This window comes from Elephas maximus, chromosome 1 (genome assembly GCF_024166365.1).
Source record: "Elephas maximus indicus isolate mEleMax1 chromosome 1, mEleMax1 primary haplotype, whole genome shotgun sequence".
NCBI lineage: Eukaryota > Metazoa > Chordata > Mammalia > Proboscidea > Elephantidae > Elephas > Elephas maximus.
Window position 1 is genome coordinate 172,267,658 of NC_064819.1, and position 24,937 is coordinate 172,292,594.

General features: G+C 39.2%; 1 protein-coding gene across 1 annotated transcript in view; it reads left to right on the forward strand.

The window, feature by feature from the left end:
- Positions 1-24,937, forward strand: part of CRYBG1 (crystallin beta-gamma domain containing 1) — a 246,296-nt gene that overhangs the window by 214,515 nt on the left and 6,844 nt on the right. Inside the window, exons 10-20 of the mRNA XM_049898281.1 lie at positions 2,779-2,814; positions 3,452-3,609; positions 4,188-4,314; positions 4,414-4,559; positions 11,442-11,568; positions 11,755-11,787; positions 12,697-12,809; positions 14,865-14,994; positions 18,315-18,454; positions 20,550-20,673; positions 21,085-21,243. Coding sequence (XP_049754238.1) covers positions 2,779-2,814; positions 3,452-3,609; positions 4,188-4,314; positions 4,414-4,559; positions 11,442-11,568; positions 11,755-11,787; positions 12,697-12,809; positions 14,865-14,994; positions 18,315-18,454; positions 20,550-20,673; positions 21,085-21,243 — 1,293 coding nt within the window. The remainder of the gene's footprint in view (positions 1-2,778; positions 2,815-3,451; positions 3,610-4,187; positions 4,315-4,413; positions 4,560-11,441; positions 11,569-11,754; positions 11,788-12,696; positions 12,810-14,864; positions 14,995-18,314; positions 18,455-20,549; positions 20,674-21,084; positions 21,244-24,937) is intronic.

A 24,937-nucleotide genomic window follows, 5' to 3' on the forward strand; every position in this document is an offset into this window, starting at 1 on the left:
TGCTCCTTGGAAACTATATGGGGCAGTTCTACTCTGTCCTATAGGGTCACTATGAGTCGGAATCGATTCGACGGCACTGGGTCTGGGTGGGGCTGGGGCTGGATGTCCAAATGAGTGTTGTCCTCACACGTGGCAGGCTAGGAGAGGAGACTTGTGCATTTCTACCTCACTGCTGTATTTCACCTTGTTCTTTTCCTGCCTCTTCTGAGACTGTAAGCTTCAGGAGGACCCAGACTGCATCTGTCTTGTCTCCCAGCATTGAGCATGGTGCGTGGTTCACTGTAGTAGTTGCTAACTAAATATCTGCAACATGAGTGAAGCTCCTGCTACAAACACATTTTTCTAAAAAAATAATTTCTATTGTGCTTTAAGTGAAAGTTTACAAATCAAGTCAGTCTCTCACATATAAACTTATATACACCTTACTACATATTCTCACTTACTCTCCCCGCTAATGAGTCAGCCCACTCCCTTCTTCCAGTCTCTCCTTTTGTGACTATTTTGCCAGTTTCTAACCCCCTCTACCCTCCTCCAGGCAGGAGATGCCAACATAGTCTCAAGTGTTCACCTGATGCAAGTAGCTCACTCCTCATCAGCATCTCTCTCCAGCCCATTGTCCAGTCCAATCCATGTCTGCTGAGTTGGCTTTGGAAATGGTTCCTGTCCTAGGCCAACAGAAGGTTTGGGAACCATGACCACTGGGATTCTTCTAGTCTTAGTCAAACCATTAAGTCTGGTCTTTTTATGAGAATTTGGGGTCTGCATCCCATTGTTCTTCTGCTCCCTCAGGGTTCTCTGTTGTGCTCCCTGTCAGGGCAGTCACCGGTTGTGGCCGGGCACCATCTAGTTATTCTGGTCTCAGGATGATGTAGTCTCTAGTTCATGTGGCCCGTTCTCTCTCTTGGGCTCATAATTATCTTGTGACCTTGGTGTTCTTCATTCTCCTTTGATCCAAGTGGGCTGAGACCAATTGATGCATCTTAGATGGCCGCTTGTTAGCATTTAAGACCCCAGACGCCACACTTCAAAGTAGGATGCAGAATGTTTTCTTTATAGAATTTATTTTGCCAATTGACTTGGATGTCCCCTAAAGCCATAGTCGCCAAACCCTCGCCCTTGCTCCGCTGACCTTCGAAGTATTCCGCTTATTCAGGAAACTTCTTTGCTTTGGGTCCAGTCCAGTTGTGCTGACCTCCCCTGTATTGAGTGTTGTCCTTCCCTTTACCTAAAGTAGTTCTTATCTACTATCTAATCAGTAAACAACCCGCTCCCACCCTCCATCCCCCCTCTCGTAACCACAAAAGAATGTGTTCTTCTCAATTTAAACCATTTCTCAAGATCTTATAATAGCGGTCTTATACAATATTTGTCCTTTTGCATCTGACTAATTCCACTCAGCATAATGCCTTCCAGGTTCCTCCATGTTATGAAATGACAAATGCATTTTTAAAACTGCACTTTCCAGCTGTTGTCAGAGTCAGACAGAGACGAATCATGGAGGCAATTTTTATCTGAACTTTACCCTTCCCATCAAAGCATTTGGTTTAATTACCTACACGTTTGCTGGTGTTAATGCAAATGGTTTTTGGATTTTTTCTAAAATTAAATCCACTTTCAGAGAACAAAGTTTTGTTAACATTGTGAACATATGAAAGAATTACCCCAGGTTTTGAAAATAGTTTTTAATAATTTATAAAACTGTTAAGTTTATGGCATTTGAAAAGGATTACTTTTGAAGAGGATACTAAGTTGGTTGTATAAGCACTGGTTTGCCGACAAAACTCACATTCCTTTACAATTACAGTTCATTTGGTGCATTTGAGCACCGTTTTTTTTAAAAAGCTCTTAAAGATATATTGGTAAAAAAAAAATCCTGACTTTCCCACTGGTGATTTTAACTCTTGACCTGTTTAATATTTTCATGTAATCCCTTTTTCTCTGGTTTATTTTTAGTGAGTTCTTTTGGCATTTAAAAAAATTAAGATAAAAATGTAATAACTCCGCATATACCCATTCTTTGGGATGTTTCAAATTTTCTCGAATAGTTTTATCTAATTATTCCAACAGTCCTCCAGATCTTATTGTGAACTTGTTTGGACTTTTAACAGGTTTGTAGGCTGTGGATTGCAAAATCAAATGCCTCCAGGGGCTGGGCAGGAAATAACAAATGAGTAAGGCCAACTGGGAATTAAGCTGAGGGGGTGGTGGAGCCCCAACCAGGGTTTGTGCCTGACTGAAGGATGTAGCCTGGTGTAGGTTTAGTAAGTGCAGAAGGTGAAGGTTGCTGCGTGTGAGAATTTGGGTCCGGTGATGTCAGATCTTAGGATTGTTTGTCAAGAGAAGCCAGAAATAAGGATTTTTATGAGAAATTTTCTGAGTTAAAAAAAAACTTAACGGGTCAAAGAACACATAGTCCACCAGTGTGACTCCACTCTTGACTGTCTTCCTCATGTCTTCATCTGCATTGTTGGTAATTTTAAAACTGTCTTACGTAAATTACAACAAACTGGAACTTAATTATACTCTGAGGTTCAGTGGCTTACCACCAGCTACTATACCTGTTGCCATCAAGTCAACTTCGACTCATAGCGACCCTGTAGGTTGGACTATAATTGCCCCATAGAGTTTCCAAGGAGCGGCTGGTAGATTCAAATTGCCAACCTTTTGATTAGCAGCCGAGCTCTTAACCACTAAGCCACCAGGGCTCCACCACTACTATGGGTAACATGGTGATATAACAATGCAAACTATTTTTCTTACTATGTTTTTACTTTTCAGGGTGGCCGTAAAGTTGAATTCCCTACGGATCCAAAGGTAAAAGAAAAAATAATATTTTTAGTTTTATTCCCACCCCACCTCCATGAACATAAAGTTTGTGTGACTTCACATCTAAGCCTCCATAAAACATAATTTCAGCCAAAAACAAAGTTGATGTAACTTACACGTGCCATTCTCCAGGCAGTCATTATCAACCAACAGTATGTGTAGCTGTGGCCCAAAAGGTTCAATGTTGTATTAAATTCATAACTTGTGGTTGGATTTACTAATTGTAGGGCCTGTTGCTGCTTGCCAACTAGCCAGGAAATTTTTTTGCTTTTCTAGACAAGCTCCCCCTACTCCAAAATGCTCTTTCTTCTATTCGTGTGTCTCACATCTATGCCACATACTTTCATGATCTAGTTCGTTTCATATTTGAAGCAATCTTAGAACCCTCTTGTTTCTTAGTTTTGCCTAAACAAAACCCTAAATATCAGTTCTAGACATTGAACAAAAACTAGTCATTTAGAACTAGTTATCTTTTGAACACTGGCTTTCATCCATACCACAACAGAAAAAAATAAGATGTTACTTAGTTTTTAAAAATATGATTAGAGCATTTTGTGTCCCAGGACTTAGTGACTGACTTAATTAGCTTTGTACAAATCACTGGTATATCTCATTTCTATTGTAGGTAGTTATCTATGAAAAGCCTTTCTTTGAAGGAAAATGTATGGAACTAGAAACCGAAGTGTACACCTTTATCACAGAAGGGGGTGAAACAGAGGAAACGACTGGAGATGATGGTTTGCCATTTACATCAGTGGGGTCTATGAAAGTTCTAAGAGGCATGTAAGTAGATGGGGTTGATCAACCTCTAAGGATTATATCCATGTTCTCCTCAGCCCATTGTGACCAGGATTTGAGGGGCTGGTTTGGGCAATTAAGCAATGCTGATAAATTGGTCTGTCAATATTATTTATTCGTAAATAACAACTTGCTTTCTAATTATTTGGATCATATTTTCTATTTGATAAATGTTATGTATTTCCTTTGGAAGCATACACTGAAAATGGTCTTGCTATAAATAGACAGAAATGTATAATATTTAATTACTATTTGAAGGCAGTGTATCCAATTTTACTTGCTGAGGTTCTTTTCAGTCAGTTCTGATTAAATGTGTACATGCACGCACACACATTTTATATACACACACACAGTTCTTTAAAGAACTAGTGTTTCTTAGGTTGTTTTCTCAGGGCTTTCTGTTATCCTCTTAAATTTTAGAAGAGAATCCCAGTGGTCATAATGCATGAATCCATGTCTGACTTTATAATTACTTGTATTTGTTAATGAAACTGATATATATATGTAGGAAAAATTTTAGTCCTATTGAAAATCGTTATTCCTTCATGTTCTTTCCATTGCAGCTGGGTTGCCTATGAAAAGTCTGGATTTACAGGTCATCAGTATTTTCTAGAAGAAGGAGAATACAAGGACTGGAAAGACTGGGGAGGTTACAATGGAGAGCTCCAGTCTTTACGACCTATATTAGGTGTAAGTTAAAGAAAAGTTTTAGTGGCTTAATACTTGGGTTTTTGTTTTTTGTATAATAAATGGCTAGCCTTTGATTAAAACTTTTTTTTTCCTCAATAGGATTTTTCAAATGCTCACATGATAATGTACAGTGAAAAGAACTTTGGCTGTAAAGGTTCCAGTATTGATGTATTAGGAATTGTTGCCAATTTAAAGGAGACTGGATATGGAGCGAAGACACAGTCTATTAATGTACTGAGTGGAGTGTAAGTAAAATAATCTTAAATGGATTTTAACCATGGGTTTCACCTTGATGTCTGTTAATCTAATAGAGTATCTGACACAGAGTAGTCATGCAATAAATAAATATCTCAACAGCTAAACGGTCACTGGATATCTACTGCTATAATATTTTCACAACTGCTTTTTAAAATCTTTCTCATATAATCTTTTTTTTAAGCATAATATAACCTTACAGTAGGCTTTTGGGTGTCATGATAGAAATCTGCAGATTTGCTTCCCTAATCATTCTGCATGGAAAAATCTCAGGAATTTCTTACGATGGGGAAAAAAAAAAACGATGGGAGTCAAATAATAATAGTAATCTAACACTCAAGACCTGAGATAAGGACAGTCTCATAAGATTTTCCTATGCTATCCACCTACTCCTGTGGGGTTTTTTTGCTATTATTTTGACATAAAAATAATTATTTCAATGTACCTGGCATTAACAGTTGAGTGCTTTACTAATGCTAAAGCAAGTTTTTATTGAATGTGTCAGTCAAGTCTCTTTGGGTTGCAGGTGACTGTAAGCCAACTTAAATTGGTTTAAGTAATAAAAATGGAACTTAATGGCTTACATAGCTGAAAAATCCTGGAAAGGATTTTTGCCTCAAGCATGGCTGGAGGTATGGTTAAAACATTGTCATTAGAACTTGGTCTTTCTCTTGATTGGGCTTTCATCTGTATTGCCCTTACTTTTGGCAAGCCCTTTCCATCTGGTGATCTGTGGCAGTGTCTGACTTTGTTCTTGCAACTTACTGGTTCCAGTAAAAAGAGCTTCCTTTTCTTACAAAAAGTTCCAGGGTTAACTTTGATTCTCTAGGGTTGGGTCAGGTACACATGCCTGAACCAATCACTGTAGCCACGGAAGATGACCATGCCTGGGTTAGGTGTCCATCTGTGGAGCTGAGTAGAGCTTATCCCCATAGGAGCCAGGTGGGTATGTGAGGAGTGTGTGGTTCCCCAGGATCATAAAAGGGAGTGAAGATACATATAGAATGGTATAAAACAGCAGAGGTCCATTATAGAGAGATACATTATTATTTTGTGATCTAAGCTGATGTCTAATTTTTTATTAGTGAGTATTTTTTGATGGTTATATGAAATCATTTGACATTGGTGCTATTGAGAATGTATGATGTTAGGTTTTTGATGTCATGAGTAATACAGGCTATTTGGATCATTCTAACCTCAAACTTACTATCTTTCATGAGGACTCCCACAGTAACCCTGGATATTTAAGACATGTCCACAGTATACTTTTACTGTTAGTTATGTTCACCAAATTCTTGTGTAGGCCATTGTGTGTGGTGCCATCTTGGCAGAATGGCAGAATGACATCAATGACTTCCATGTCTTCCATTCTTAGTAGGAAGTGCCTCTACTTGGTCCTGTTATGGAGCCCTAACATTTTAGAGTGAGTGTTGGCTGCCCACAAAAATTACGGTGTGGCAGAGGCATCTGATATGTTGTTGTGGTCCTACATCATTTAGGATTGCCTTTCAAGTTAATAATTTAGAAAAATATAGTGACCAACTCAGTCTGGTGAAACAGTTGTACATTTTGAAACTCACCAGGTGTGTTGGCACCATTCATCAGAACCCAGTCATCCACCCTAGGAGAGGAAACCAAAGGGTGCTAGTAGAGTTTCCTTATATTATTTATGTAGATTATACTGTTAGAAAAGGTAAAATTATTGTGCCCTGAACCTGAGCCAGTCCCCTTTCCTTTTTACCTAGCCCTTGCTAACTTGAAATCAGTTTCCTTCATAAAATATTGCTTTTATGTGTTCCTATTTTTTAGTCATTTGTAGTTGCATTTCCTGGCTTAGGCTTTTTTCTGGGTATAGCAGTTGTTGGTGTTGGGAGGGGGGAGGAAGTTGAAGGGAGGCGTGCGCCCACACGTGCACAAACACCACTTCCTTTTGAATTCTTCATACCCCGTGGTTAAGGCTTGTTTACCAGGGCCAGGTGCTTTTTACATGTTTCATTCAGGTGGTCATCTGACATATTTATTGAGGTCTATTATGTGCAAAGCATTATACTATGTCCTCAAAGAAGTTACAGTATTTATATAAAATGTAAATATTGCTACAAGAGGGAGAGATTCAAAGTGTTGGGCATCTGCAGCAGGGAGAGATTGATTTCCCATCTGGGCACAGGGAAGAGTTTGTGGAGGAGGTGGCACTGGAACGGGCCTGGAAAGACAGGAAAGTTCGGATGTTCCAAGAAGTGGAAGGGAGACTAGCATATAGATGCAAATAAAAATTATTTTTATTTTATTTTAATGGCTTTATTCTTAATGGTAGATAAGCATTTTTGTTTGATCCTTATTTCCTAGTATGGAATTCAAGATCAGAAAAAAAAAAAAAAAACTTTTGTAATTATTGTCCTGTGGGAGCTTCCCCCAGTAAGCTCACTATCACATGGCTAATTCCCTGGGTACTAAACTTATTATTAAGGAGCCCTGGTGGTGCAGTGATTAAAGTGCTCAGCTGCTAACCGAAAGATCAACAGTTTGAACCCACCAGCCGCTCCATGGGAGAAAGAGTTGGCAGTCTGCTTCTGTAAAGATTTACAGCCTTGGGAACCCTATGGGGCAGTTCTACTCTTTCCTATGGGGTCTCTGTGAGTCACAATCAACTCGACAGCAACTCGAGCTCTGAAATAGAAAACCGCCTTCAGGAAGATGCTCATGAATCCAGCCACTGCGGTTTTAGGAACTGCGTTCCATTATAGGAACATCAAAAGAAATACCTTTACACAGCCCTTCTCATCATTTTCTAGTTCTATGCTACACTCTTGCTCAAATAGTAGAAATTGGGCTTTTTTTTTTTTTTTTTAAACTAAGTACAGTGAAATATTTTAACATTTGGATAAAAAATAAAATTGTTTTAAATTCTTTTTATTTTTTTCTCTCCACACAAGAGCCAGTTTGTTCTGCTGCCTTTAACTTCTGAGCACTTATTCCAGCAGCTGGGGCCTGTTAATACTTGTACATGTGCTCCGAACAATCTTACAAGCAAAGAAGTTGATTCATATGTGCAGAGTACATTTAAACAGACAGTGAGGAATGTTCTTCTTAAGGTTCCCAAGTATAAGTAGACTCTAGATCACAGATATATCAGAGAGTGTCTGATCTGGGTTTAGTTTTATTTTTTATTTTTCCCCCATAATCATGTGCAATTCATCTAGAACTATATCTTAGAAGGAAAACAACACTACTGTCAATTCAAGTAACATCTAAATACATTGTTTTTCTGTTTCAGTGAATTAGATAGGCTACCTGTGTGTTGGGTATTTACTCCCAAGTAATTTATTTTAGTTTTATAGGGAAAAAGAGTACTCATACTTGCTAGTTAAAAAAAAAAAGGATTAGATAAAGCTTCTCCCAGGCTTGCTCAGTCATTACTCTGCCTCTTATGTATTCAGTCTCTCCCTCCTCACTAGCTTTTTACCCTTCTCGTAGACTTTCCCATGTCTCCGTCAACCTTAAAGTCAAACAAAAAGGCCTCTAATCAAACTCTGCTTTCCTTTGACTTGTTATTGACCCAGAGCCCGGCCAGGAATACCTTTTCTGATACAACTTAGATCTTCTTGATGCACAGATACTTGAACCCATAGAGTGGCGCTTCACACTTCTGTGTTGCTGTTGCTTCCCTTCATAACTTGTAACAGGCCAAAGGGAGTATGAACAGAGGCAGCACACACCCATATGTTGCACAGTCTTACATGATGTGAGTGCTATGATCTTGGCCAACCTCCTTATTTATAAATGAAAACAAAATGTCACAAAGGTTAAGTATCTTCTTTAAAGTCATCTGAAACTTAATGCCATGGCCGCAACTGGAACCAGGTCTCCTAACTCCTTACCTCACAATATTTAAAGAATAAAAACCCAAACCAAAACCAGTTGCTGTTAAGCCAGAGTAGAACTGTGCTCCATAATGTTTGGTCTTCGGAAGCAGATCACCAGGCCTTTCCTCCGGGGTGCCTCTGGGTAGACTGGAACCTCCAGCCAGCCTTTTGGTTAGCAGCGGTATGTGTGAACCACTGGCACCACCCAGGGACTCGGTTTAAAGAATAGGTTTTAAAAATATGCTAATGAGGATTTGATGGTGAGGGAGGGGAAGTGTTTTCTGAAATAGTTAGACCATGCCTGCTGCTCACAGCCATTTCTCCATTCAGATGGCCAGAAGTGAGTTACAGGTAATAGCTGTCACAAGCTACTGATCACTTGAGATTTTTGCAATGTTCTTTTTCTCCTTTTCATTTCCTAGTAATGACAGTATGTGAGTTTTTATTTTAAATCAAGCCTTTTAGGTAGTAAAATTATAATCTATTCTAATCATGAAATGTGTCGGCTGTCATAGGTATGGTTTACTAGAGAAACCGTATAGGTCAATGGCAATTAGGTCACAAAGTGAAGGGAGACTGGGGAGCCTCAAGAGGCATAGTTCAGTCGTGCCCTGCCATTAATTGATTTTGTTACCTTGGGCAAGTCACTTCCTATTCAGAACAAATATGTGCAAATGATTACATGGGATGCTTCTAACCCATCTGTGAATTTTTTTTCTTTTTTTTAAGATATGGTCCTGCTCCCATGGAGCTTACAGTCTATCCATCTGTGAAATTTTGAGGGCAAGGATTTTGCCTTTTCATTTTTGTATTCTTAGTGCCAGTCTAGTTCCTTCGTTGTTAGGTGCCGTCGAGTCAGTTCCAACTCATAGCGATCCTCTGCACAACAGAACGAAACACTGTCCAGTCCTGCGCCATCCTTACAATCGTTGTTATGCTTGAGCCCATTGTTGCAGCCACCGTGTCAGTCTACCTTGTAGAGGGTCTTCCTCTTTTCTGCTGACCCTATACTTCACCAAGCATGATGTCCTTCTCCAGGGACTGATCCCTCCTGACAACATGTCCCAAGTTATGTAAGACGCAGTCTCGCCGTCCTTGCTTCTAAGGAGCATTTTCGTTGTACTTCTTTCAAGACAGATTTGTTCGTTCTTTTGGTAGTCCATGATGTATTCAATATTCTTCGCCAACACCACAATTCAAAGGCATCAATTCTTCTTCGGTCTTCCTAATTCGTTGTCCGGCTTTCACATGCATATGATGTGATTGAAAATACATGGCTTGAGTAAGGTGCACCTTAGTCTTCAAGGTGACATCTTTGCCTTTCGACACTTTAAAAAGGTCTTTTGCAGCAGATTTGCCCAATGCAATGCATCTTTTGATTTCTTGACTGCTGCTTCCATGGGTGTTGATTGTGGATCCAAGTAAAATGAAATCCTTGACAACTTCAGTCTTTTCTCTGTTTATCATGATATTGCTTATTAGTCCAGTTGTGAGGATTTTTGTTTTCTTTATGTTGAGGTGTAATGCATACTGAAGGCTGTGGTCTTTGATCTTCATTAGTAAGTGCTTCAAGTCCTCTTCACTTTCAGCAAGCAAGGTTATGTCATCTGCATAACGCAGGTTGTTAATGAGTCTTCCTCCAATCCCCCACGTCTGTCAGTTTGTCATACTGTGGGGACTTGCGTGTTGCTGTGGTGCTGGAAGGTATGCCACTGGTATTCAGATACCAGCAGGGTCACCCATGGAGGACAGGTTTCAGCTGAGCTTCCAGACTAAGACAGACTAGGAAGAAGGATCTCGCAGTCTACTTCTGAAAAGAATTAGCCAGTGAAAACCTTATGAATAGTCTAGTTCCTGGCACATGGTAAATGACTAATGTTGGTTGGATGAATAAATGAATTCAGAGTTAACTTTCCTGTGTCTTTAGGTTTCCCGTTGAACCCATTGCCATCGAGTCGATTCCGGCTCCTAGTGACCCTGTCAGACAGAGTAGACTGCCCCATAAGGTTTCCAAGGAGTGGCTGGTGGATTCGAACTGCTGACCTTTTAGGTTAGTAGTGGAGCTCTTAACAGCTAACCCACCAGGGCTCCCTCTTTAGGTTTACTAGCCTTCAAAATGGGAATATAAGTACCTCTCTAGAAGATTAAATGTGATAATAGATGTGAAAGCATTTTGGAAAGTTTTGAGTACTATAGATTTATAGGTGTTATTCCTTTAAACTCTGAGAGGATCATTCCAGCAGCAAATTAAGTGAGGAGCAGATACTGAGTATCTCCAACGTAACAGAATTGAAAAACTTTTTTCACTCCAGAGACTTTATCTTTGAATGGAAAATAGCATCAGTAAGTTGATTTCTTTGATTTTTCTCTGTGAATTTAGATCACTTAACAGATAAATGAAAACACCACAGAAGAAATTTGTTTTTACTATTTCTTTTAGTTTGTTCAATTTTATTACATAGTTGTGTCCTTGTTTGAAACAAAATTTTAGTTACTCAGATGTACTTTTTTTTTTTTTTAGCATTTCTTCTGTTAACTTATTTAAGTGCGGTTTGTTGTGTAATAGACACAGCTTCCTGTAAGCTCTGTCAAAATATTTTAACATTGATAACAAAAAGAATTGCTGTTTGCTTATTAACAGAATTTTTACAGGTTCTTCTTGAGAGTCCAAATTGTTTCTTGAGAGTCCAAATTGTTTCTTTAGAGTAGAATTAGAAATAAACACAGACAGGTATCCCCACTGGAGCTATTTCTTATCAAATAGGATTTGATAAGCAAGAACACCAAAAGGTTCATACAGATATTTTTTTGCTTACCATTTTGATTTGCTCTATATCCAGATCTGTCTGCTCCTGAAAGACTGGTAGAGAACCAGAAAAATTATTAAAGACTACTGATTAGCAAAACAAATAAAGGTTCCTGTATGCTACATATTTACCCAAATGTATTGGATATTTATTTTACATGTAAAATATGAATTCTAACAAGTCAGTATTTTTATTTCTTTAGGTGGGTAGCCTATGAAAATCCTGACTTCACAGGAGAACAGTATGTACTGGATAAAGGCCTTTATACCAGTTTCGAGGACTGGGGAGGCAAAAATTGTAAGATCTCTTCTGTTCAGCCCATATGTTTGGTAAGGAGTTATATTTTTGTATGAGAATAGTTAACTGAATTGTATGCTCCTGGTTAGGTAATACTAACTGCTATGAAAATATTCTGAGGTTATGTTTAATAGTAATTGCTGATGATCTGAAGGAAAAGACTTGTTCAAAATTCTACTCTACTCATTTCCTTTTCTCTTCCCTTTAAAAATCTTTAGGATTCATTCACTGGCCCAAGGAGACGAAATCAGGTAACTGTAAAAAAATTCTATTTTCTATAATTAAGGGCCTTGCATTGAAAAACCAAACTTATATGTATAGAATGTCAGATATTGGGGATATTTTGTTACTTTTACCCACTTTAGTACATGAAAGCATAATTATATTTTTAAAGCAGGGTTTATTTTAAACTCCATTGATAGCATTCTGACCTATGTCTAAATTTTTCTTATGAAATGCTATTATTTTGTGAAGCTGAATTTTATATCACTACATTGAATCAGAGTTTACATTAATACACTAAGATTAATATTTCACACACTAGCCTATAGTCATTGTGTTAAATAGTATAACGAATTTTCATATTTCCTGTGTCTGCATTAGACACACATTTTTATGTGGTCTCTCACTCAAGCCTTTTGAATGCTGACTCCCTACATCAACTGAGGTGTTAGAGATGTTATTTAGGCCTTTTAATGGATGTGTTCAGCCAGCCATAATTATAGAGGCACAAACTCCACTGTAGCCTCCTCTGCATCCAATAAAGATTCCAGTAAGTCAGCAAGTATCTTCCACTGAAAGAGGAAAAAACTGTGCTACGTGTTTCCAAAATATCGTTTACTGTTAATGATGGACAATTACTTTTGGCCACAACAAAGCTTTCAAACACCCACCTATTATTACAACGTGGTGTTCTATAGAAAGCTGTGCTTTCTATTGTTGGATTGTCCTCTGATGTCCCCGAATTAAACAGGTATGAATGGCACAGCCAATGTGTTTCTAGGTGGTCATTAGTGTAGACATAGGAAATCAAAGGAGTTTTAAAATTCACAACAGTTTAACAAGAGTTAACAGGTCATGTTTAGGGCATCGTTTCAAAGTCTGAATGAGTTAATGAGTTTAGGAAAATAATTGTATGTATTTCTTTTACTTTTTCAAAGATTCACTTGTTTTCAGAACCACAGTTTCAAGGTTGCAGCCAAACTTTTGAGGAAACAGCAAATCAAATTGACGATTCATTTTCTACAAAGTCTTGTAGAGTTTTAGGAGGCAGGTAAGTGACTGGCAGAGCCTACTCAGAGGGAGAATAGAATACACACAGTAGCAAGCATTCAGCAGCACCCATTAGGAGCGTAACACTGTATGAAACCACCAGATGATATAAGACCATGTCAGTACTAAAGTATGTTTTGCAGCATCTGAATGCTAGACATCAGAGGACATGGAAATCAGTGTGGGTTGGAGAAGCTGAAGATCACCTCTTGTGTAATGGGATTCACACCAGGTTGTAGTTTTGCTACTCACTAGCTGTCCCATTTTGATCACTTTACTCTCTGGGCCTGTTCCATAATCTGTAAAGAGTTGGACCCTAGATAATCTCTATGGCGCCAGCCAAGGTAGATTTTCTTCTAAGTAGATGGGAGTAGGATAGACATTCTAGATGACAGGAACATGAAGAAAAGTACGTGGCAGGAGTGAGCCTGGTATGTTTGCTGATCAGGGAGCACGCTGACCTTCCCTAGCTGGGGGTCTTTGTATTGGGTAGAGGGGAAGCAGGTTTGGACAGGGAGGCTGGGATCAAGTTGTGAAGATCCCTCCTGAACATATGAGTTTAGCTGGATGCTATAGGAAACACAAGATGGGAAGAGGAAGTGAGCTCAAAGTGCCAGGCTGAAAACAGCAGTTTTAAATCAGCTTGATTAGAAGTCAGGAGAACTTGGAAACCATTGGAGCAATCTGTGCAGAGGTGATGAGGAATTAAGTCCAATAACAGTAACAGCAGTAATAATAATGCCTTTACTCATGTAGTTCTTTCTGGTCTAAATAGCTCAATCACATTTCATTTAGTTTTGTGCTCAACTACATAAATTTACAGAAAGCATCACCCTTTATTAGCACATACCTCCACCCCAACCCAATTCCTCGTTATTCCTTACCCTGCTTCAGTTATCACCACCAGAGTGTACTCTTTTGTTGTTGTTTATTTATTGTCTGTCTCCCCTCATGACAATGTAAACTTCAAGAGAGCACGAAGTTTGCCTCGTTCTATACTCTGTTCTCAGCAATGCAAAAGTCTCGGACACACAATTGTTATTGTTGTTAGTTGCCATAGAGCTGATTCTGATTCATGGCGACCCCATGTAGAACTGAGCTCCACAGTATCTTCTTGGCTGTGATCTTAATGGAAGAGAGATTGCCAGGCCTATCTTTTGCAACACCCCTGGGTGGGTTCAAACGACCAACCTTTAGCAGTGGAGCACAAACCATTTGTGCCACCCAGGGACCTCGATACACAATCGTTGTTATTAGTTGCCGTTGAGTTGATTCCGACTCATCGTGGCCCCATATGTAAAGACTAGAACTGCCCCATAGGGTTTTCAAGGCTGTGACCTTTCAGAAGCAGATTACCAGGCCTGTCTTCGGAGGCACCTCTGGGTGGGTTTGAACCACCAACCTTTTGGTCGGTAGTTGAGTGCTTAACTGTACCACCCAACGACTCCTTTGACACACAATTAGACCTCAATAAATATTCTTTGGATTAAAACGAAACAAAACAAAAACTCTTCTAGGAAATCATGGTAAATTATCATTTTATCAAAAATGCAAAGGCCCAGAGAGGCTGATTTATCTCAGTCACTCTAGAATTTTGACTTAGGGCCCAGTGTGGAGGCATTGGAAATGAGGACAAAGAAAAGTGTGAGAGAAATTTTGAGAGGAAAGCAGTAGGCCTTGGTGACTGACCCTCAGAGAGAACTCGAGGTTTGAAGCCACATGGGCCATGGGCCGGGAGGATGGTGGAACCCATGAGGGGAGCAAGGAAGGCTGGAATATGAAGAAGTTAAAACTTGGATAATTTCAAGGAAAAAGAAGTTTTATTTCCCAAATGCAGTGTTAACAACTGACCTGTTATGAATATTAATTTGTCACAAGATGAAATGCAGTAAATAGATGCAGATATTTTTGAAGAAAGAACACTGTTAGCCACAAGCACAGTGTTTTACAGCAGGCTACCTCTAAACTTAATTTTTTTTTTTTTTTATACCTCTAAACTTCAGTCTTCTTGAGTAGAAGTACTCCAATTGCTTGTGTGTGGTTTTTCCTATTGTAGCTGGGTTGCATATGATGGAGAAAACTTCTCTGGTAATCAGTATGTGTTAGAAGAAGGCCACTATCCTTGTCTCTCTGCAATGGGGTGTCCATCTGGAACAACTTTCAAGTCTCTTCGGTTTATAGACGCTGTGAGTATATCAACATGACTATAGCAACATGGAGCCCTGGGGTGCAGTGGTTAAGAGCCATGGCTGCTAATCAAAAGTTCGGCAGTTCGAATCCACCAGCTGCTCCTTGGAAACCCTATGGGGCTGTTCTACTCTGTCCTGTACAGTCACCGCGAGTCAGAATTGACTCGATGGCAGCGGTTTGGTTCACAGTGATACAGAAATGTATGGTTCACATCGCTCATGGTCAGAGCAAGGAAACAAGCAGGTGGAACTTTCCCAGGGCTTAAGTCTGAGGCAGTAGACTTTCCATCACATACCTTTGGTTTCTGTTTTAGATCTTTAACATATAAGTTATTTTTATTCGCTTGTTTTCTCAGGCTTTAGGTGCAGAGCGTTGAGTTAGTTACGGTGCATAATCATTATGGGTTAGTTCAAAGCCCCTTTTGTGTTTTTTTTTTCCCACTTCATGCTTGATCCCTATTTCCATTCCTCCCTCCTTCACTGGTACCCATCCTAATGTGTTTGAGATACAGCTTGGATATTCTTCTAAAATTTATGCTTTAAAAATATCTATACCAAAAAACCAAACCCACTGCCGTCGAGTCGATTCCGACTCATAGCGACCCTATAGGGCAGAGTAGAACTGCCCTATAGAGTTTCCAAGGAGCGCCTGATGGATTCCAACTGCTAACCTTTTGGTTAGCAGCCATAGTAGCACTTAACCACTATGCCACCAGGGTTTCCTAAAAAATATCTATATATAAGCTTTAAAAAAAAATAATAATAATTTTATTATGTTTTTGGTGAAAGTTCACACAGCAAGTTAGGTTCCCCTTTGACAATTTCTACACAAATTGATCAGCGACATTAGTTACATTTTTTCACATTGTTGTATATATATATAGGCTTTTAATTTACATAGACAGTATTATGCGGTAGTTCTCATTGCGTTATAAAACATAACTCAATACTTACATTTAAAAAAAGGAAGAGCTACCCATTTTGCTGTATGTACCTCTAGTTTATTGATTCCAGTTGTTGCGAATACTCCATCACCACATTTCACTTATACACTCCTCGTATGTGGGAGGCGCCTGGGGATACACAGGGAAGAGTGGAAGTGCTGGAGCTCTTGTGTATGAATACGCAGTTTCACCGAGTACTGCCCAATTCCACCACTCCCGCTGGCAGTGCGGAACGAGTTTCCGTTACCACATCGTTGCCATTACTGATATTCTCTGACTTCGTAATTTTTGTCAGTTTGGTGGAAGGGGGAGAATATTATTTCATTGTTGTGTTAATTTGTGTTTCTCTCACTATTAGCGAAGTTGGAATCTCGTATACTTATTTAACCTGTTGCCGTCGAGTCGATTCTGACTCATAGCCACCCTACAGGACAGAGGAGAACTGCCCCATAGGGTTTCCAAGGAGTGGCTGGTGGATTTGAACTGCTGACCTTTTGGTTAGCAGCCAAACACTTGTTAGCCATTTGAATTTTCTGTTTGGTGAATTGCCTAGTTATGGCTTTTGCCCAATTCTCTATCCAGTTTCCTGTTTCTTTTTTGTTGTAGATTTGCAGAAATTCCTCATTGCTTTTTAATCTACTGTTTCTCTGTTGTTGTAGAGATTTGCAATCTAATGACTTCTCTCAATTTATCTCCAAGGTACTAACCTAGATTATACTGCACTTTTTTCTGTTGTTGTTTTTTTAACAAATTCTTAATTTTGATATGGTCAAAGCAATTTACAATGGAAGAAAACTGCAGTATAGTGTTCAGATATTAAAGTTGGGTGTGTCTGTGGTTTTGGAAATTGTTAGCTTTTGGTAGCTGATCTCTCTTAAAAGGCTTTAAATATTTGTAGTTGTTGGTTTTAGTTTTAAAGGTAGGAAAAACATACGTGAGTTGGTTTTATCTCATCCCATCCTGCCTGTCTGAATAACTAAAACGTTGATCTTCTTGAGATGTGAAAATAGCAGTGAAATAATGGAATGATGTGGTGAGATTCATTAGCTTACAAGTGATGAAATAGCTAAAACTTTGATATTTAACCTGACTAGAATTCTAAAAGCTATGTACAAATTTTTATTTGGGGGAAAAAAAAACTTCAGATACAAAGTTTTCAAATGCCTTCCCTCAACCAGAACTTGGCATTTATGTTCACATCACTTCTGACACTTCATAGATGATGTCCTTTTGAGTTTTGGTTATTAAGAAAATGTATCTTAATTGTGATTTAATACTTCAAACTTGTTTGATTTTTGATATTAACCTTGACTGTTTAGAATGTTTTTGAAATGTCACGCACATGAAGTACAAAGTACTACTGCTACTACATTTTTTATCTTGTATCTCTCATGTATGTTTTTTCTTCCATGGTGTCTGTCTTATGTGCTTTTTATAACCTAGTTCTTTGGCCATACAAACCACCTCTACACACTGATCTGCTTTATGATCAAAACATCTTTTCTACACGCCAGGGCACATCCACGTAGCTGAAGCAGCAGCAGGCCACACCCTTGCCACAAAACTTTAAGCAGGTGGGGAAACAGTTGTAATCCCCAGGTGCTTTTTTGATGTATCATTTATGATCTTAGGAATTTATCTTTAGAGCTTTGTCTAGGATCATAAGGGTCTGTAATTTGAAACAACCTGCATAGGCAGCCAACGTTTCACTTTGCTGGTAATCAGTGGACTTCTGTGTCATTGTCCTTTGTAGAATGCTTGCCAGTCTAAACCTGGGACTTCTACCCTGTTTTTTCTCCTCTCCTGTTATAGTTCCTACAGAACAGTTTGGGAGCATGACACACAGGATCATTGTCTTACTGACAATTAAAACAGGAGGAAAAAAAAGACATTTGAAAATACAGACAAGGGAAGGTTCCTTGGTTAGGAAATACCACACCACCAGTGGACACCAGACTGCCATGGCCTTTGAATCTTGCCATTTATGCCCATGCCTGTGCAGCCCCTCCTTGTCCCAATGGAAAATGGCTAAGTTGGGTATAAACTCCATGAGAAGTGTTGATACTCTAGGCTTGTACCCATTCCCTTGTGCTTGGTATTTTTTTCCCCCTGTTTTCTAACACTATTTACATTTACCTGCCTTTCTAGGCAATGGAAAAATTTTCTGCCTCTACATTCTTCCTCTTCTAGTTCTTTTTTTTTTTTTCTTTAGGTTTGGAGTATATAAACATCCAGACTTTCTGGGAAACGGAGTTTATGACCAGGCCGAATTTGATCAGATCTTGTGCTTTGTACTTGTAACAAGATGATTTTCACGTAACTGCAAATTATTATCAAAGATGAACAACAAACATTATTTTTGCTCCTAAACAGGAATTTTCAGAACCAGCAATTATTCTTTTTGAAAGAGAAGACTTCAAAGGGAAAAAAGTTGAACTTAATGCAGAAACAATTAACCTCCGATTCCTAGGATTCAACACACAGATCCGCTCTGTTCAGGTTATTGGCGGCATGTGAGTTACCTACTTGTCTATTTAATAAAGTAGATAATTTTAAAAGTTGAGTTTGATTAGATTTCTTTCTCTTTTACATTACCTTAAACTAACTGACATATAACCGCTTGTTTCTCTGTAAGGTTTGTAATTTTGTAGTATACTTTTCCCACTGGGAAAAGGCTTATGTAAGGCATCTTTCATCTTTCTATTCAGATTTTTACTTTCTTTAAGGTAAGGACTTTGTCTTTAATATCCCTCATAGGCCCTAGGGAAATACCTCACACATGTGTGCTCAGCAGATTTATCAAACATTCTTTTTTAGCACGTAAGAGAGAAAGCTGTTTTCTTCTTATCCCTTTGAAAGACAAAGTTCTTTGCTTTTAGAGCTAAGAAGTGGGATTTCCTTTTAGCTGGAGTGACTAGGAGAGGCACTGGTAGTTCAGAGGCGGAGTTCTCACCTCCCACGTAGAGACCTAGGTTTGAGTCCTGGCCAGTGCACGTCATGCATAGCCACCACCTACGTGTCAGTGGAGGCTTGTGTGTTGCTGTGAGGCTGGGCAGGTTTCAGCGGAGTTTCCAGACAAAGACAGACTAGGAAGGAAGGCCTAGCTACCTACTTCTGAAAATCAGCCCATGAAAACCTTATAGATCACAACAATTCCATCCGTCCAGCATTTGGTTCCCTTGTGTATGGAGTTGCCATGAGTCCTGGCCAACTTGACGTCAGCTAACGACTACAAGGAATGACTGGCAGATACTCTGCAAAAGATGATAGGTTAATTTGGGAAGATTTTTCTTAACTTTGAATACTTTTCAAATGGAGTAAGACATAAAAATGAATAAGGATTATCAATGTAATAAAAAAAAACCTGTTGCCATCCAGTTGATTCTGACTCATAATGACACTATAGGACAGAGTAGAACTGCCCCATTGGATTTCCAAGGCTGTAATCTTTACGGAAGCAGACTGCCACATCTTTCTCCCATGAAATAGCTGGTGGGTTTGAACTGCGGACCTTTCAGTTAGCAGCTGAAGTGCTTTACCGTTGTGCCACCAAGTCTCCTTACGAATGTAATAGATATGTTTTTTAAGAAAGTATTTTCTTTCATTCACAAAACAACAGGTATAGTCTACATGTATGCATCAGATGTTGGAGGGGGCTATAACTATTTAAAAAATAATTATGCAATATTAAAAAAAAAAAAACCCATTGCCATTGAGTTGATTCTGACTCATAGCGACCCTACAGGACAAAGTAGAACTGCCCCATAGGGTTTCCAAGGAGAACTGGTGACCTTTTGGTTAACAGCAGTAGCTTTTAACCACTGTGCCACCAGGGTTTCCATGCACTATTAGGGTGATGGGATTACGGGTGATTTTTTTTCCAACAAGTTTTAACTGAAATTTTGTTTTTCTGATGAAATAGCTAAAATGATAGCACTTTAAGTTCTAGGATTAAAAGTGGAGAGCATTCTTCCTGAAAAATGTAGCAGCCAGGGAGAGTAGTTGTTGGGTTGCTCGCATGCCAGTCCGTGCTTGAAGCCCTGCTTCCATAGGTATGCAGCACCACGCATCTCTGCATGGAAGAGACCTGAGTGCCTTTAGCAGTTTTCTGGATTAGCGGAAGATTACTCTGGTTTTAAACAAAAATTTATTGAGGTATTTTTTGGTTTGTTTGTTTTTAACGAACACTTCTGTAGCACTTACCATGTGCCACTCACTAAGAACTTTACAAACATTAACTATTTAAATAACTCAAAGATCCATCAATACTATTGAAGACACTTCATGAACAGCTCACAGGAAGGACTGGGCTATCCCACTAAAAAACGGTATCTCTATTTCATTGCCTTATTGGAGGAAAAATCTCATTTATTTCTCTTCAAGAATGGGTCTTTCGGGTATAAATACTCATGTACAAGAATTTTCTGTTTGTCAAGAAATGGATGCTTTAAGTATTTTAGAAAATAAGGTAGTTTCATTTTTTCCTGAATGTATATTTAAAGTATAAAGCTCAGTCTAGAAAGCAGGAGCATTTTAGAAATAAGTGTAATTAAGCCTATTGTCAAAGGAAATTGCCACTTACTATGGATATCTATGTTTTTCTTTCAGATGGGTTACTTATGAGTATGGCAACTACAGGGGTCGACAGTTTCTGCTGTCACCAGCAGAAATACCTAATTGGTATGAATTCAGTGGCTGCCGCCAAATAGGTTCTCTACGGCCTTTTGCTCAGGTATTTTTTCTTCTTCATAATTTGAAGACTCCTCTCTGAAGTTTTTTTTTTTTGTAAATGCAATTCAACTTTTCGGTTTCAAATTTAAATTCTCTCCCTCCCCCTGAATTTGGACTGTGTTTCTGATGCTTAGTGGCTGTGGCTGCCTCAGAAATGCCGTCACATCCGACATCAAAACATGGCACGTTCTTAAGCCCTGGGTTGTCTGTAAGTGGGCTCCCTGCCCTGGCACTTCTTTATAATTTGGTCAAACTCTTCTCATTGAGAAAATCGTAAAATCTTTGAGACTCTGGGTATAGGAATTATCCCTAATGTCTGTCTCACCTTGGATTTTACTCCCTGATATTGATGCTTGCTCAGTGATTCTAACGGTACGACAATGTGACTATTGGTGGGGGTTTTGTCTTCTAGAAACGGATTTACTTCAGACTTCGAAACAAAGCAACAGGGTTATTCACGTCAACCAATGGAAACTTAGAGGATTTGAAGCTTCTTAGAATACAGGTCATGGAGGATGTTGGTGCCGATGATCAAATATGGTTTTATCAAGAAGGACGCATCAAATGCAGGGTGAGCTTTTTAGGATTAGACCGCAGTCTATATAATCCCTTTGCTATCAGGCGACGCACACTTTAACTTGCCTTTGATCTTTCTTCAAGTGGATGCCATTTCATGATTCCTGGAGCACTTTCAGAAGTAAATTTAAATTTTTTTCATGAAACTATTTCTTAGCTCTGATAGAACCAGTTTGTTGTTGTTGTTCTTAGGTGCCACCTGGTTGGTTCCGACTCATATAACCCTATGTACAACAGAACGAAACACTGCCCGATCTTGTGCCATCCTCACAATTGTTGTTATATTTGAGCCCATTGTTGCAGCCAGTATATCAATCCATTTCGTTGAAGGTCTTCCTCTTTTTCAGTTTTCCAAGCATGATGTCTTTTTCCAGGACCGGTCCTCCTGATAATGTGTCCAAAGTACAGGAGACAAAGTCCCGCCATCCTGGCTTAGAAGGAGCATTCTGGCTATACTTCTTCCATGACATATTTGTTCATTCTTCTGGCAGTCCACGGTATAGTCAATATTCTTTGGCAACACCACAATTCAAAGGCATCAATTCTTCCTTGGTCTTCCTTATTCACTGCCCAGCTTTCACATGCATATGAGGCAATTGAAAACACAATGGCTTGGGTCAGGTACACTTTAGTCCTTAAAGTAACATCTTTGCTTTTCAACAAAGAGGTTTTTTTTTTTTTTTTTTTCAGCAGCAGCAGATTTGCCCAGTGCAATACATTGTTTGATTTCTTGACTGCTGCTTCCATGGGCGTTGATTGTGGATCTAAGTAAAATGAAATCCTTGACAACTTCAGTATTTTCTCTGTTTATCATGATGTTGCTTCTTGGTCCAGTTGTGAGAATTTTTGTTTTCTTTATGTTGAAGTATAATCTATACTGAAGGCTGTGGTCTTTGATCTTCATCAGTAAGTGCTTCAAGTCCTCTTTGCTTTCAGCAAGCAAGGTTGTGTCATCTGCATAACACAGGTTGTTAATGAGTCTTCCTCCGATCCTGATGCCACATTCATATAGTCCAGCTTCTCGGATTATTTGCTCAGCATACAGGCTGAATAAATATGGTGAAAGGATACAACCCTGACACGCACCTGTCTTGATTTTAAACCACGCAGTATCCCTTTGTTCTGTTCAAACTGCTGCCTCTTGATCTATGTACAGCTTCCTCATGAGTACAGTTAAGTGCTCTGAAATTCCCATTCTTTGCAATGTAATCCATAATTTCTTACTATCCACACAGTCCAATGCCTTTGCCTAATCAATAAAACACAGGTAAACATCATTCTGGTATTCTCGGATTTTAGCCAAGATCTATCTGACAATGAGCAATGATATTCCTTGTTCCATGTCCTCTTCTGAATCCAGGTAGAATTTCTGGCAGTTCTTTGTCAATATACTGCTACAACTGTTTTTTAATCATCTTCAGCAAAATTTTACTTGTGTGTGATATTAATGACATTGTTCAATAATTTCTGCATTCTGTTGAATCACTTTGGGATGGGCATGTATACGGATCTCTTCCAGTCAGTCGGCCAGGTAGCTTTCTTCCAAATTTCTTGGTATAGACGAGTGAGCACTTCCAGTGCTGCACCCTGTGTTGAAACATCTCAATTGGTATCCCGCTGATTCCTGGAGCCTTGTTTTTCGCCAACACCTTCAGTACAGCTTGGACTTCTTCCTTCAATACCATCAGTTCTTGATCATATGCTGCCTCCTAAAATGGTTGAATGTTGACCAATTCTTTTCGGTACAGTGACTCTGTGTACTCCTTCCGTCTTCTTTTGATGTTTCCTGCAGTGTTCAATATTTTACCCAGAGAATCCTTCAGTATTACAACCAGAGGCTCGAATTTTTGTCTTCAGTTCTTTCAGCTTGAGAAATGCCAAGCATGTTCTTCACTTTTGGTTTTTTCACTTCAGGTCTTTGCACATTTCATTATACTACTACTTTACTTTGTCTTCTTGAGCTGCCCTTTGAAATCTTCTATTCAGCTCTTTTACGTGATCATTTCTTCCTTTTGCTTTAGCTATTGTATGTTCAAGAGTAAGTTTTAGAGTCTCTTCTAACATCCATTTTGGTCTTTCCTTTCTTTCCTGTCTTTTTAATGACCTTTTGCTTTCTTCATATGTGATGTCCTTGATATCATTCTACAACTCTTCTGGTCTTCGGTCATTAGTATTCAGTGTGTCAAATCTATTCTTTTTTAAAAAAAAAAATAATTTTTATTGTGCTTTAAGTGCAAGTTTACAAATCAAGGCAGTCTGTCACATATAAGCTTATATACACCTTACTACATACTCCCATTTACTCTCCCCCTAATGAGTCAGCCCGCTCCCTCCTTCCAGTCTCTCCTTTCGTGACAATTTTGCCAGTTTCTAACCCTCTCTACCCTCCCATCTCCCCTCCAGACAGGAGATGCCAATACAGTCTCAAGTGTCCACCTGATGCAAGTAGCTCACTCTTCATCAGCATCTCTCTCCAACCCACTGTCCAGTCCCGTCCATGTCTGATGAGTAGTCTTCGGGAATGGTTCCTGTCCTGGGCCAACAGAAGGTTTGGGGACCATGGCCGCCGGGATTCTTCTAGTCTCAGTCAGACCATTAAGTCTGGTCTTTTTATGAGAATTTGGGGTCTGCATCCCACTGTTCTCCTGCTCACTCAGGAGTTCTCTGTTGTGTTCCCTGTCAGGGCAGTCATCTGTTGTGGCCAGGCACCATCTAGTTCTTCTGGTCTCAGGATGATGTAAGTCTCTAGTTCATGTGGCCCTTTCTGTCTCGGGCTCATAGTTATCATGTGACCTTGGTGTTCTTCATTCTCCTTTGCTCCAGGTGGGTTGAGACCAGTTGATGCATCTTAGATGGATGGCCGCTTGTTAGCATCAAATCCATTCTTGAGATGGTCTCTAATTCAGATGGGATATACTCCAGGTTGTACTTTGGCTCTTATGGACTTGTTTTAATTTTCTACAGCTAAATTTGAACTTGTATATGAGCAATCGATGGTCTATTCTACAGTCAGCCCCTGGGCTTGTTCTGGCTGATGATATTGAACCTCTCCATACTTTCCAATGCAGTGAATTTGATTCCTGTGTATTCCATCTGACGAGTTCCCTGTGTATAGTTGCTGATTTTTCAGAAGTAGACCACCAGGTCCTTTTTCCTAGTCTGTCTTAGTCTGAAAGCTCTGCTGAAACCTGTCTACCATGGATGATTCTGCTAGTATTTGAAATACCGGTGGCATAGCCTCCAACACCACAGCAACACACAAGCCACCACGGTACGACAAAGTGACAGAGGAGCGGTAGAGAACCAGTTTAGGAACTTAAAATGGGAAACTAATCTAGCACTGATCCAAAGTATTTGTATCTATACTTGATTCTTATATAGTAACAGAAAAAGGAAGTGTTTGGGTTCCTCTCCCCTTTTCAATAATCTGTTTGTTATAGAAATAAATTATAAACTCCAGCACTGTCAACAGAAATCACTCTTGGTTTATTTCCATTTTGGAGAACCTCACAGAGTAGGATTAAGGCTAAAGAGATGTTGCCGTGTGTACAACATAACCCATTTCCTAATTGTCAAACTTTCACAATGTTAATGGCCCTACTACCTCTAACGTCACTCCTGCCATAATACTATTTAAAATCTGAATGTAGTAATATTTTATGAGAGAAGCTTATATTTCTGTTGTAGAT